This window comes from Electrophorus electricus, unplaced genomic scaffold (genome assembly GCF_041902795.1).
Source record: "Electrophorus electricus isolate QZ-2024a unplaced genomic scaffold, ASM4190279v1 Scaffold131, whole genome shotgun sequence".
NCBI classification, from domain to species: domain Eukaryota; kingdom Metazoa; phylum Chordata; class Actinopteri; order Gymnotiformes; family Gymnotidae; genus Electrophorus; species Electrophorus electricus.
The window spans coordinates 177,181-192,113 of NW_027658413.1; the positions used below are offsets into that span (position 1 = coordinate 177,181).

Below are 14,933 nucleotides of genomic sequence, written 5' to 3' on the forward strand. Positions count from 1 at the left end.
AACCTTTGAAACAGGTGTGGAATTCAAAACAGAAACATGATTCATTTTTTTATTGTTCTCTTTCTGCTCTGCTTAAAACCTGATTTTAATAACCAAGGATTCATTAACTATTGGAACCCAAAATCTGTATCTGCCTAAGCCTGCACCCTCACACACTCGCTTGCTGAGCTGACCTCAGACCAGCAGTTTGTGTCAACACCTGACTCACATCCTGCAAGTCCCATGCAATCCCAGAAGTCACAAAGTGCCTGCTCCCACATGACTGACTCTCCTTCATCCTTCTGAGGCTGGGGGTCTGCTTGGTGTGTGCGGTGGGCACACAGAGGTAAAAGCTCCACAGTTGGTCATCGTTGCAGTCTGATTGCAGATCGTTACGGCATCAGTAAAAGTCGGAGCCCTGTTCTATTGCAGTGGCAGAGAGTGCTATTGCCTGGAATTGCATATGTTCACGTACAGTGCAGTGATATCGAGCTGTTATGTCATCAGATGGGCTCCATGCACACGCTCCCTTGCTCACTCTCAGCACTAAAAGGTTTCTTATACTAACATACACTGTACAGTCAGTGCTTTTAGCAACTTGAAGGATTGAAATTCTATTACCCAGTAAGAGGTATTGCAGAAAAGAGTAGTCGGAGAAAGGGGCTGTGTGTCACTACATCAAGTCAAAAACGAATATTTTTAGACGTTGTTGCTTTTGCCTCCTGGTGTCGTCTCTCTCTGCCTCTTTATTTGTCTCTGGCCCTGTCTGCTCTGCATCTTGTTCCAGCTGCACCAACTCCCACCTCTCCCCCCGGCTCACCCCCCCCCCATCCCTTTGCCCATCCTGCTCAGGTCTACAGTACAGCTACAAGCAGTGCACGGAGCAGGAGCGCCAGAGTTCCAGAGAGCAGCTTCAGACAGCCGGTTGTGCAACTGCTCCTCCCACCCCGCACCCCCTCACCAGCGCAGTTGCCCCAGGGGCCAGAGACCATGTATGTGTGAGGCATTACCTCACCTCCGCTTGCAGAGCTCCACACATTCCTAGAAGAGCTTGACTTACAGGCACTCATCCCAAGAGGGATGTGGAGAGGGGAAGAACGCAAATAAGAGGAGGTAGGGAGGAAGGAGAGAGAGAAAGGGAGGGAGGGAGGGAGAGAGAGAGAGAGAGAGAAAGAGAATGGGAGAGAATGAGAGAAGGAGAGAGGGAGAGAGAGAGAAAAGAGAGAGAGAGAAAGAGAGAGAGAGTGTAAACATGAGAGAGACAGCGAGAGCACACCTGAGAGTGCCCGAGAGAAGGGTAGGGTTACGCAAGAGCTCAGGGATTGCTCAACCACTCCTTACTTGTTGCCAGCAGGAACTATGTCGACACACAGGCAGGGAAAAACAAAGCACAGCAGGGCTGTGCCCATGGCAACTATCTGTACACAAAGCGGTGATCGCGTTTTCAAATGACGCCACACACACACACACACACACACACACACACACACACACACACACACACACACATGCACGTACAGATGATCAACAGGGAATGAATCCAAAGCTACTGGTCCTGAATTCCACCTGTGGCCTGCCAAGCCCCGAGCTTGGCTGACATGTAGGTGAAAGGTGTGAAATCATCAGAGGGGCACTAGCTTCTGGTAGTGAACCGCCAGAGTCAGTCAATCTGCACCATGTAGCCTATGAAAGACCGGGGCACCCACATCTTCATGTGCGTGCGGTGGATTCATTGTGAAACTCTTTGCTCTGAATGAGGAAATTAAAACAAAACCAGCATCCTGGAAATATGCTTCCACACGGCTTCAACACGTTTGCCTAAGGTCGCCGATTTCAACATGCATATTTCTGTGAAATGGCTAAATGAGAGTAAATGGTCATTTCTCACAGACTATCAGCAATTTCTTGCCCATCTTTGTTCCATGAATGAAACCTCATTAAAGTCCTTCTTAACTGAAGCAAATTTCTTAACTGGGAGCCCTTTAATCGAACAGATCGCAGTGATATTTGGGTTGCATCATCCGAAGCAGTGGGTGCCATTGTTTTGTTTTTTTTTGTTCCAGGCCAGAGCTGTCGGCTGGAAAAAGCTCGTGTCTGAGAGTGCGAACTCATTCAGCTGTCACAGGCATGCCATTTAGATGAGTTGTAATGGAAAAAAACAGGCAGGTTTAATGGGTGTGCGGTAGGGGAAGGAGAGAAGAATAAAGAGTGGGAGACAGAAAGAGACAGACTGAAGAGAAAGAGCAAGACAAAGGGGAGACGAGAGAGAAGTCTGTACATCAGAAAGAGAGTGAGAGAAAAAAGTGAGAGAGTGATAGAGAGACACAGACAGAGAGAGAGAGAGAGAGAGAGAGAGCGAGAGAGAGAGAGAGAGACCTGACTAAAATAAATACTGCCGTCAAGGATTACAGGGAGTTTCATCAGAGGTGCGTGTATTGTGGGCTGCTGCCACCAGCCTGATCCAGCCAAGCAGCTCTGGGTCACTACTGCGCTGCACTTGAAGAGCCGACGATAGAAGTCTCGAGTAATTCCGTAATAACGTGGACGTGATGTGTAATAAAAGACAAAATGAAAGCCTTTCTTCTATTGCCTAATAATCACTCTTGACGTGATTACTGCAAGGTTGTTTTCAGAGGTATAAAATGAGCATTTTATGGTGAATCTACTCAGCATCCATATGATTTCAGTTTGAATTTTTAGTGTATTAGAGTTGAATTTACAGGAAGAGCATTTTGGGTGACAGTACCAAGTTAATGTATACTCCATACGGTGCTATTTTACACAGTATGTTTCCCTATGCTTTGCTGGATCCAACCTGCCTTATGAACATACTGACATTTTGATTTAATGTCACAAGGTAACCTCTGACCTCATTCAAAGTTAAATTCTGAGTCAACAAGACAGCCAGCTATTACTTACTGGGACTTGAGCATGTATAGATAAAAACTGCAGGGTATCAGAGTCACCAGTCGTTTATCGGCTTCCCACCAAGCAATGTGGACAGGCTGTATCCTTCCCTTCCTTCCTGTGGGTTGACCCTGGAGTGACCCTGAAAAGTCGCAAAAGCTTACAGGAAGGCATTCTGGAGATTAGAAAATAAACAACACAGCAGATAGGACACAGACAGTAACAAAGACATCCTGAGATGAAGGAAGACACACACACACACACACACACACACACACACACACACGGTATCTATTTTGGAAACACTGGAACGCTTCCTCTGCCATGAAAACTGCTCCATAGGAGAACAAGACTTTTGATACTAAGCCCCTTTGATACTAAATCCCATAACAAACTCCTAATCAAATTAAACAACCCCCACGTGCAGGCTTGATCATTTACACCATGTCCTTGTAAGTTCACTTCTCCAGCCATGCAGCTGTACCCTGAGCCTGCACCAAGGCCCACCCAGGCTGTCCAGACTGTCCTGCCGTGCCGAGCTGCTCCTGGGTTTCCTGTTCCCCTCCACCACCCGGGGAATCGTCAGCTCTGAAGGAAATCCTCACACTCCGCGATGGTCCCGCTGGTAAAGTGAGCAGAGGATAATTGCGTCCTGGTTTCTGGCTGCTACCCGGCCTAGCCTCCAGGGTGAGGTGGGACAAACCCGAGACCCGGGGAGGACATTCCTTCAAGCAAACATGGGCAACACAACCTGAAGGTGTCCATGGACCCAGCCAGTTAAAGATGCCATCAAAATGAGGATCCTGTGGCCACAAATGGATGACCCAAAGGTGGTTGAAACATCTACCATAAACACCCCATTAAAAATACAAATGTATTATAATTGGACATGTAGACCTAGCACAGAAAAAAAAAACAAATCCAGAAGTGTTAATCTCTGCAGTAAGGGGGAGGAGGGGGAGGGGGGAGCTGTTAGCCATAGTGAAATGTAAAAAATATTTTTCATACATACCATAAAATGCCCACACAAGCAAAAAAACCTTGAGTACTCCCAGTGACCTGGTTTGACCCTGGTCTCCTCGGTTTTTGCCAGTGCTGGTTGTCACATGTCTATGGCTGGTGAGGTGGTTGTTTTAGCTGCAGTGTGGGAATCGCCAAACTCTCCACAGATTAGAGGCAAGGAACCACCCACACACTGCTAGGAGAGAGTCTTGCCCAATTCCAGCACGACCTTTCTCTGTACTTTGCCTGAGGTAAGAGCTGTTAAACAACCTGATGTCACCACAACAGCTCGAGGAATCCCAACCTTTAGTTCAAAATCTACTGAGGCTGTTAACACTAAACCTTAAGCCGATGTAGTCTTATAGGGTTTAACAAGGGATAATACAAACTGCCTCGTGGTATGCCTCGCAGTTTAGAATGCTTCAGAAAGATGGGACAGTGAGAGGTATACCTCATATACTTCTGAGCCAGTCTTAAGTCTCAGAGAAACCTGAAGCTTTCTCTCTGCAGTCATAAAAGCACCAGTAGCACTTCTCTAAGAGCATAAACAAAATTATTTGAAAACAAAAAGATCCCCCCCACTCCCAAGCCAGGTAAAGGATAGCAGCTTTACACTGCGAGACAGGACAGTGAGAGTTGTAGGCAGCTACAGGGAATAGGAGTGCTTGTTTAGCATGATTGAATCAGGTGGCATCTATTGTAGCAAATAGATGACATAACTGTCCAGCCTCTCTGTCTACTCCAATGAATGCTGAAACAGCTCACCCACCCTTGACCCACTGGTGTAGCTGAGACATCTGAACTGAAGTGTCTACTAGGACTAAACATAATGTAATAAAGCATGGCCTGTTATTAGCCAGGCCACTTGAGGATGATGGGTTCCCTTCTTGAGTCTTTCTTTCTTAATTCAGCCCAGGGAGTTTTTTTAACCACTGTCAGCACTGGCTTATTCATTAGGTATCTGGACCTTTGTACATTTGTAAAGTTGTATTGTGACAATGCATGTTGTAAAAAGCACTATATAAATACATTTGAGTTGACTTGACAAAGTCTGCTAAACACTACCCCGGTTATGGCAGCTATCATGATGTTGTCCTCGTGTGTTTTAAAGTGAAATTTTACTTCATATTTTCTCTGTCACTGAGTCTTCCCTCCCTATGTTCCTTAAATCCTCCCCCCAACTGTCTTTAACTTTCCAACTTTCTCTCTTTCTCTCTGAACTTCGGTGCAAGCTCATGGTTGACTCACTTGACCCCAGGTTTCATCACATTTGTTATGAAAAGCATGTGATTCAGAGGCAGCCGACTCAAAACAGCCACTAACATCTGGGAGTGGACTGAAACTTGCACGTCTCACTCAATATATAATGACAGTTAGAGCTTTCACAATGCATGTAACCTAATAAAATAACAACTAGCATTTATGGATGCTAACACACTTTAATATGACAGGCAATGGGAACTCAAGTTAGCCACACTGTTTGGCAGTTGCACATGATGTCATGTCCTACATTATGATGAAAAGAAGCTCTGAAACACCTAACCACTCAGCCACAAAATGGCAGCAATTCAGAAATTAAGTGTAAAGTCTGGAGATAAATCTTGAGATCACCTCCTGTAATGTGTTCATGGCCTGACTCACATAGGCGGGTGGTGACAGGGTGATACAAACCTACGCCTCAAGTCTGAGCAAAAATTGCTTTTCAATCACATGCTCATGCTAGAAAGGTTTCGTAAAGCCATGCATATTAACTGGACTGAAGTTTCACCACCCTCCACCCCCCACCCTCCACCTCCTCGGCGTTAACGTTCAGGCCCACAGAGCCACCCTACAGTGATTCCATTATCCCCAGCTAGGGCTGAATCAAAGTCATAAGGATTTGGGAAGGATTCCAACTAAACCCAGAGCAAGGCCTCAGAGTCTCAAAGTGAGGTGAGTTTTATGAGCAAATGCTGGTGGGTAGAGAAACATGCACATCGTGCTTGGCATGGTTAATGAGGTGATGCTAGCACACAGTGAGTCACAGCAAAAAGCTTCCAACCAAAAGTGTCACCGCACACTAGGTATGAAGCTGGGCTGCTCGCTAAAATTTTGCTGAACTTCGCTTCATCACTCACCAGATTGTGTGGTTAGCTCCACAGTCTGGGTAGACCGGTAACACATGCTGTAAAAGTACTCCAACAACAATTTCCAACTGCTGAGGTGTTACAAACGCTGATCAGACTCACACTGGAAAGTTTGCTCCATACCTGTCTGTGGCTCAGTGTGCTCCACCTCCTTGGAAGGGCTGTACCATTTTAGAAAAGAATAAGGCCAAACAGGGAAATCCGACTATAATAACCAGCATATTATTTCACTTTGTCCTCTGTGGGTTTTTTAAGTGGGGGTTGTCAGACCTGTGGCTTCAGACCTGAGTAAAGGGTGTCAGGTCTGTGGCTGCGGACCTGGGAAAAGCGTGACGCACAGGGGCATGAGGTTTCAGCTGCCTTTGCATATTTCACTTCGCAATTACACTGCATGGGGCCTTGACTCTTGTTTTGAGAAGTGTTGAAAAACTGCTGAGCTAAGTGCCCTGGTGTCTGCCTGAGGGTTAAGTAATGCTTCAGCAGAAATTTCCTCTAAACAGAGACCTTGGGCACATGATGAACTAGGAAGTTAATCAATTAAGTAATTCAGTGTCATATCTAATGCATGTGAGGATGAATGACTGAAATTTATTTTCTTTAGGAACCAGTAGATAACATGCACATGGCATTAACTATTGCCTAATTAATTTCACGCACTTCTAAAACACGCCAGTAGTTTTGTCCAATATTCAACGTTTAAGCATAATGCTCCTTTATTAATAACTAGTGTAAAAGCATAACCCTATCTTATCATATGGTAGTCCTACAGATGCCCCAACACCACAATCTATTTCATAAGCTCAGAAAGTAACCCCATGCTTTGTACCCGAAGGACAAGATCTGTTCAAATACCTGCCTCTTTATGACAACAGCCTTGTTTTTACTCAATACCGCATACCATCACACACTAGTCAGCACTGCCTGGTTTCAAAACATCACATTTTGCAGTTTATCGCTACTTAAAACCTGTGTAGGAGACTCTAAGGAGACGCTGTGCGCAGAGCAGGCTTGGAATAAACCCGGCTGGACCATCTCCTTCCTCACACCACATGTCGAGTGCCCACTCAGTCCACTTCATGAGATTACCCTACAGCCTAGGCAGTCTGCAACACTTCCGAAGCACAAATAACACCAAGCTAAGTGGGCCACAGAACAAATACACAAGTGAGACTGACAAAAGAGACAACGCCCATGGAAATGTTTATTAATATTTACTCATCTTGTGTGGGAACTCCCTATATTTTACCTACCCAGAGTGGAACATAATAACTTAAATCTGTGTCATGGTACATCAGTTCATGTTGCTTTTCTTTGGCGGTTTCCGGCAACAGCTCAGTAGAGCTTTGCTTGTAAGGATATGCGATCCGGAACCACTTCCAAGGTAGTTACTATGATTTATCATTCTCCTCACACCACACAGAACATTCCAAAACAAATGAGCAAAGCAAAAGCGGCCGAGTACGTTAATCCTCCTGTAGTTCAGCCTGCAGGAAGGGAAGCGGAGCTGTAACCTCGTGTTTGCTTATGTTTAGCATTGACACTGTTTTGGCTGAACAAATTCACAGGTATTACTGTACCAAACCGCTCTGGTTGTATGTGTACCCTGTCTTTAAGCCTATATTCACAGCAAATATCTAGAAGGTGGGAAAGAGAGTAAAAGAGAGAGAGAGAGAGAGAGAGAGAGAGAGAGAGAGGGGTGGGAGGGGAGAGACAGTGAGGTGGTGTGAGGGAGGAGAGAGCGCTAGAGAGAGAGTGACAAAGCCAAGTCCAGACGGAAGTATTCAATTCATTCAGTTCTCAGAAAAGCTGTTGCCAGAACAGCTCAGTGATTAAGAGGGCACAGGCTTAAAAGGCCTCAAAGCAACACATGCACTGGCTAGATTGAAAAGACACACACACAAACACCACACAAAATTGGACACAGACAATGCAGACAGTTAATATTTGAAAGCCTTTATTTTTGAAATATTAGAAATGATCACACATCCAGTCTAGCATCATGAAAGACATACCTTCCTCCACTTCTTGCATTTGAAAGAACGTGTCTTTCATATTAGAGGGTTAAAAGGAAGTTGTTTGGTCCGTCATTAATGAACCATTAGGTGGGTAATACACAACTTCAGGCTTTGAAACAGCAGCCGTGTCATGTGTCAAGTCCATCGCCACAGAAAGGGGTTAAACGCTGCTGATGAGTAGACCGTCTTTGCACAGAAGGCTAAGATGGGTCCTTTAAAAGGCCCTGAAGATATGCAACGTAAAGAATAAATTATAACATTATTAAAAGATGGGAAGTGTATTTCTTTGGCTGGGAAAATAAGGTTGTTTGCATTGTCACTGTATGAATCTGGATACTTAGATCAGGCTCTGTATGGAGAGTCTACTTGCCTAAATGTTCATTTTGAGTGCTCTTTGCCAAGTCTTGAGAAGTCTCTGAAAGTCTCAAGAAGCCCCAAAAGACATCTGGGAAACACTGCAAAGACCCAAAACAGGAGCACAAAGCTGTCAGTAGGTGCGGCTTGAAGAAAGAAAACATTGTTTGTGCAAAAGGCTGGTTGCTGCTATGGAATTCTGGCTTTCACAACCTTTCAAAACAAAAGCGCAGGAGTGAGTCTGAATAAGCAAATAATAATCTTTCTTTCTTTTGACTTAAAGGGACATCATGACACGTGTAACCAAAAGCGTTGTCATCTTCATCCACACGAGTTGTGAGGAACAGGCGGTTCTTCAGGCCCCTGCCTACGAAGCTCTGTAACGTGGTGCAGTCATACTGACTGCAGAAGAGTTCCATTCGGAACAGAAACCTGAACGTGAACTGCCGAGTTCCCCTCCCCTCAACGCTGAGAGCACTGCTAATAATGGTGCCCACATTTGACGAGGTGAGAACAGTCTGTGGGTTTCAGTTTGCACTGTTTTCTTTCAGGTGAGTTGAAGTGTGATGTATGTGACCAACATCAATGTGCTTAACCATAGCTAGAAAGCATCTGAAAGTCAGCAAAGAATCTTTTTTTTATATTTCAGTCTCAGAACTGGGTGGACAGTGCATTCCTGTCCTATTTCAGGATTTGGGCATACTACTGACAGATCATCAAACTGACATGATCAGACATCTGTAACCTTAATGCAAAGAACCAGGACACAGCTAATTCGATTAACCTGGACGCATTCGTTAGGCCCTCTGTAAATGAAGCTATTTATAGTATGTGTGTCTGCAAAACAGGACAACTGTCATCAAAACAGGTGTGGCCACAAAAGCTGGGCTTGCCATCATTTTCACTGGCTCCTATGAGGCAAAAAGAGATGCAACATTCACAGGCTTGGATTTCTGTGCAGTTGATGTGTATCTGTAGTTCCAGCTGGAGCTGAGCATTCCCAACTGTCCATCAGCAAGAAACCCTTTGCTGAGAACATTGCTAGTTCCCATGGTGATACTGTGTCTCAAACCAAAAAGGGTGGTATTTTCACAGAACCATTTTTGCACTGCTAACAGCCAGAGGATTTCTGGGAAATGAAGGGCAACCTTTCCATGTATCAATGAGATACTGTAATATAATTAAATTAATTGCCTTAGCCACCGGATGTTTAGAGTTATGCTGTTACATGGTGACTCAGCTGATAATAACAGCCAAAAACGCCACAGCGCTAAACAAGGCAATACCTCACCTAACTGTTTCCTGTGCTGATAGATTATTGCTGAACTGATGTGTCTTGCTATTCGTGGACTAGCAGCCGCTTGGAGGTGTTGGCTTGAATGCTGAAACACATTGCCCAGCCAAGTTGATTCCATTTTAAGGACTGGTTCAATGATCTCCCACTCAAAGGCTCAGTGATGATAGAACAGCCCAGGAAACTTCCGACGCCCACCTACTCATACAGGCAGCCTCTGACTCACCTCGAAACCAGGAGGGCTGTACAGCAGAACAACATTCTGCAACCTCACCTGTGTCTACAAGCAGACTGAAGAGCCTGAGCATACAAACAATACACCCTCTGTGAGACGGGGAAAATATGCTTTTGGGAGACAACATACAAGAATAATGTTTAATGATAGCACCAATTTCTTTATTCTTGGAACTTGGATGTTTTAGGACAGGACAACACTTTACTAAAATAAACATGAATGTATTCGTAAGAATCGCTTTCCTCAGATACCCACGCGCAATGTCTTGAAGGTTACCTAAATATCTTTTTTAGTAAACATTGCTACAATGGTGCAAGACCAATATTGCTGTTGAGTCATACAAGGGGTGTGGTATTCATTCTTGGTATGAGTGGTCTAGCATGAATAGCCACTGTGATCTTCTTACGGTGCATAGAGGCATCATCTTAAATAGCATTCTGTGGCCTGGTAAAGTTCGTTGTTTGAGTAGTTAGTCAAATGTGGTTGCGTTATACATCAAATTACTTGCACTTGGTTGATGATGAACTTTAAAAAGAAAATACACATATTTTCATTCTGCAAAAAAATTAAATGTGAACTTCTGCACTTTGGTGTAATAGTACCATTAATAAAAATACATTTACCATTGACTTTTGCAAATATTTTCTTTCATGACAGACTATTTATATGTTTTTTCCTGTCTCTCTAGCTAATCCTTGGCCAAGACTATTTGACCACACCATCACTCCCCTTTGGAGACCAGTACTGTCTTTTTTTATATTGTATCTCTTATTCAAGTACTTCGTAACTTCCTCCCGCTACACCCGCACCATCCCAACCCAACATAATAAGTTAACTAACTGATTCATGGGAACATGGGAAAGAAAAGATAGAGAGAAAGGGACAGAGAGCCAGACAGGGATCTCAAAGACAGTTGAGCATGCATGCACACACACACACACACACACACACACACACACACCTAGTTATAATGCATATACATTGGTTATAAATTGTATCATAGATATGGATTATATCAGTATATAAGTGTTAAGTGGTTTGAGTTAAAGGATATGTAGGACTACCTCACAGGCAATATTCATAGTTACTTTTTTTTGTTTGTTTATTATTAGTTTTTTTTTAATCCCAATACATCTCAAAGGCTTCAAATTGATTTTTGAGGCATTTAATTTTTCTAGCGATATATATTCTAATTAAATATTTAACCACACCACTGTGCAATGCTTACTGTATTACAAAGTTTCCAGCTTAAGAGGTCTTTTTTATGTGATGGCTAATACCACCAGTAAAGGTTTTGTGTGTTGTGATGGGAGGACAGGTCATCCGATGGGCATACTGGGGTGGTACTGTTAAAACAGGATGATATGTGCTCAGTGACTGCTTTCCAAACAGCTTGACTGCATGGGAACCCCATAATGCCTGTAGATAATCTTCTATTTTGTTTCCTGTGCAGTGAGTTCTAATATTTGTGTCCACCAGCCCCACCTTATCCTCTGCTTAGTCATGTGTACTCTATGATTTGCTTTATATTTAATTAATTGCATAATAGTTCTGTAGTCACAGAAAAAGTAGAAATGCATATCTTTTCCTTATGAATATTTTCCACAAAAGCTTTCAGAGTTGTAAAAAATTACAGTATTGCTAAAGCAGGGGTGTTGTTTTATTGCTGGCTAAGGAATGTCAGATCAGATATTTTTGATTTGCTTGACATTTTGATTGCTCTATTGCTAGCCAACAATTATTGACATGGTGAAATTATTGTAAGTAAAAATTAGGTGTAATTGTAATTAGTGAGTCCAATGAATTGAACTATTAGGCTGTGGGTTCAAGAACAAATAGAGAAAAAATAATTAACTTTGGGTAGTAGTCGTCTTTTTCTTTGCTGGCACAAGGATAAGGGTGAAAAAGACTGTTAGACTGTTAGCTTGGTAGAAATGTTAATGCCTAGCTTGTTAATATTATCTGAGGTGACAGAAATAGTATATGATTGGATTTTTTTGTGATTTCCACTGAATGGTAAAATTGTTGATTTTAAGCAGTTCATGTAATAGTCTGATTTGAATGAAAATCCAAATGTAACTTTGATTGCTTCATTTAATTACCTTAGTGACTCATGTACATTGAGTAACACATCTTCTGCATAAAAACTGATTTTGGCTTTGTTATACTGCTAATTCCAATACCTACGATACTCTGGTTTTGACCGACTGCATTTGCTCGCTTTCCAGGCAAACTTGCGCTGCAGCGTGTACTATTGCGACGGTGCGCTGTAGATGTCGTCAGGCAGAAGAGGCGGCGCTTACATGTTGCAATCGCACTAAGTGCAGCATCATCGCGTAATGTACAAAAGCATAATAGGAGTAGCTACCCAAACTGAGAGCTCACAGTCGGACGCTCAGGCGGAGGGACCACGGCTGGTTTCAGACCTCATTTATAAAGGCGTCCGTGATCAATTTCGAAGGAATAGTCAACCGAAAAAAACGAAGCAAAAGACAACAACAACAACAACAACAACAACAAAAAACACCTAAGGGCTATTTCTAATCTCTGTGCTGCCGCCGACACGTCTTCGGGTTTTAGTAACTTTTCAGGACTTATTTTTTTTTCTTTCGTCCAAACGTTAATTCAAGATATTGAGTTAACTGGAATACCGGACTGACTCCGTGTGACAAGTTTGAGGGAAAAAAAAATTTACTTTATTTGACCACCGAAGACTACATACTGTGGAAACCGAGAAAAGCAACGCAACATTGTTCATCCAGCGGGAATAAGGAACAAAGACTGCCGTGCCAACGACAGACGCGCTCACCGGCGTCTCCACCGGACTGACTGATAGTTTATGTGATTAAGAGTTGACGAGAAGAAACCGAAGACTTCTGCGACGAACAAAATCCGGCGGTCCATTTTATTTATTTTTGCAGTTGTTTCGGATACTTTGTACTTTGTAGAAACACAGTTCAGCCTAAACCAACTACTGACAAGTCAAGAAAAGGCGCTTCAAGTTGACTCGTGGCAATTTATCAGCCCGAGTTTCCGAGCTAGCTGCTGTACATGCCATAAATCCAGTATAATTTTTTGTCGAGGTTTAGTGCTTCTTCACAATTGGAAAATGTATTGAGACAAACCGCTAAGTCGCCCACAACTCGTACGACTGGAGTTCCTAAACCATTGTTCTGTTTTGGAGAGGAGCAAGTCCTTTGTCTGCCAGCGAGGTGAGTGAAACTCACTAACCCGCCACATTGGAGGTCATGAACGCTGCATTTTGGTGGTGTGAACAAGAGTCCTTTGCCATGCGTGTCCACCGCTGATTAGCTGGTTTCCTTAGAAAAGATAATTGTGAAATAGTCTGGGTTAAACTTCATAGGGAAAGTGATGGTGAAACTCTTTCCCCAATCACTCCTCACGGTGAATTCGCGCAGTATATTGTTTGAGTTTTCTCAAATCGTATGCGTTTCAATGTTCTCTTTTTTAATATATCATGCTTTTCAACAAAATATAGTACAGGGATTACAAATAAATACATATGCGGATAAAATTTATGTGTACTCTGCAGATCCACAGTCAAATGGAAAAACGCGATTGCGCTACGTCATTTTATGACTCACGCTTGAATGTGTAATAACTCCGAGTCTGTGACTCACTCACTGACTGCCATCAGGCTTTCGAAAGCGGTAGCCAGTGGCTTGGGTAACAGCTCGCTTGCATCAGTGTGGGTCATTCCTTCGGTGCCACAATTTATCTTGTTTGATAGATTAACGGATGTGAATCAACTTTGCCATGCCCCATATCCTCATTTGTTGCATTGTTCAGTTTTTTAGTTTTTTTTTTCACCGTTGGATTCACTGTTACGCAGAGCAGTCATCAAAGGCATTTCACTGCCTGTTATACGGTGTATGACTACGTATGTGACAAATCAACTTTGATTTGATTTAGATTTTTTGTTGTGTACTGCATCCTGCATAACTGTGCTCTGGTTTCACTATTTATGCATTTATATTAAAGTAAGGTGTTTATCAGCTTAAATCATGCACGGCTGAGTTTGAATAAATAACTGCAACAACATGCGGTTGACACATAACATATGTTCAGCTAAATGCGCTGTCACAGGGTTATGACCTCATCCATTCATAAACCTCGATTTTCTTTTAACCAGATGAGTGTGAACCTCTCAACGCCCACTCTTCCTCTGAGCTTGAAACGAGTGGACTGCGAAGACTCCCACAGCACGGATGTGCCGAAATGCAAGCGACGCAGGCTGAGTCAGCCCCCCTCCCCTGGTCTGGCCCCCTGCCTGCGGCCTCTGAGCCACAGCGTGGAGCATGCGGGCCCAGAAAGCCACCCTGTCTCCTCCATTGGACCCTATATTCTACTGGAGGCCACAGAAGGCACTCAGACATACAGGGCTGTTCACCGTGCTACAGAGCAGGTCTACACCTGTAAGGTAAGCTCCCTGCCTCACTGTGTCGTACTGGGGTCTCCTGCTGTTGTGCAACAAAGCATCTTGGTCTGTTTGTCGAATTGAATGCAAAATTTGACACTTGTTAAGAATCTAATCTTTCCCTGCATAGAGTACAATAATTCCATGTATAAGGTACATGATTGTCATATTTACTGGTTGTATTGTTCTTTATATGATTCATAAGCCTAAGAGGAACAATAGCCTGATTATAGCTAGTGTTGTTTTCAGCTATAATGAATACGTTTGTTGCTCTTTCTTTTGGTAGGTGTTTTCCATGAGGAAGTACCATGAGCTCATCGCCCCGTACACCCGTGTGCTGCCCCACGACAACATCTGTAAGATATCGGAGGTGATTATGGGGGAGCGAAATGTGTACCTCTTCTTCGAGCATAGCTATGGTGACATGCACTCGTACGTGCGCACATGCAAGCGGCTGCAGGAGGACGAGGCCGTGCGGCTCTTCGGCCAGATGGCGGCAGCGGTCGCACACTGTCATGAGAACGGCGTCGTTCTTAGAGACCTCAAGCTTCGTAAATTCGTCTTTGCTGACGCGCAGAGGTTA

At 43.6% G+C, this 14,933-nt stretch overlaps 2 protein-coding genes and 2 long non-coding RNA genes across 7 annotated transcripts in view; 2 read left to right on the forward strand and 2 right to left on the reverse strand.

Annotated features, from left to right (window-relative positions):
• The window catches only part of LOC145654547 (purine nucleoside phosphorylase-like), an 86,562-nt gene extending 82,318 nt beyond the window's left edge, over positions 1-4,244 (reverse strand). Inside the window, exons 1-3 of one of the 2 annotated variants that reach the window (XM_081708760.1) lie at positions 3,899-4,244; positions 3,371-3,689; positions 2,899-3,028 (exon numbers count right to left, since the gene is read on the reverse strand). In XM_081708760.1, the coding sequence (XP_081564886.1) occupies positions 2,899-3,028; positions 3,371-3,689; positions 3,899-3,901 (452 nt within the window). In that variant the 5' untranslated portion in view covers positions 3,902-4,244. Of the gene's footprint in view, positions 1-2,898; positions 3,690-3,898 lie in introns of those variants that run through there. The other variant, XR_014120765.1, reaches the window with a different exon arrangement.
• A 1,496-nt stretch (positions 4,245-5,740) lies between these two features.
• Positions 5,741-10,525, forward strand: LOC145654549 (uncharacterized). Of its 3 annotated transcripts, none has more exons than XR_014120768.1 (3): positions 5,741-5,820; positions 8,667-8,934; positions 9,033-10,525. It is a non-coding gene; the product is annotated as an uncharacterized LOC145654549 (long non-coding RNA). The 3 variants fall into 3 exon arrangements; XR_014120769.1 differs by lacking the exon at positions 5,741-5,820 and adding an exon at positions 7,309-7,395; XR_014120767.1 differs by lacking the exon at positions 5,741-5,820 and adding an exon at positions 8,386-8,523.
• LOC145654548 (uncharacterized) lies at positions 7,951-8,733 on the reverse strand. The gene is made up of 3 exons (XR_014120766.1): positions 8,597-8,733; positions 8,400-8,484; positions 7,951-8,253 (listed from the first exon to the last, which is right to left on the reverse strand). It is a non-coding gene; the product is annotated as an uncharacterized LOC145654548 (long non-coding RNA).
• Positions 10,526-12,251: 1,726 nt separating the features above from the next.
• On the forward strand, positions 12,252-14,930 carry LOC145654550 (tribbles homolog 2-like; the record flags this gene model as incomplete). The annotated part of the gene is made up of 3 exons (XM_081708761.1): positions 12,252-13,124; positions 14,066-14,353; positions 14,637-14,930. Coding segments are annotated over exons 2-3 (582 nt in total), but the record flags the coding sequence as incomplete, so codon positions are not given.
• Between the last annotated feature and the right edge of the window lie 3 nt (positions 14,931-14,933).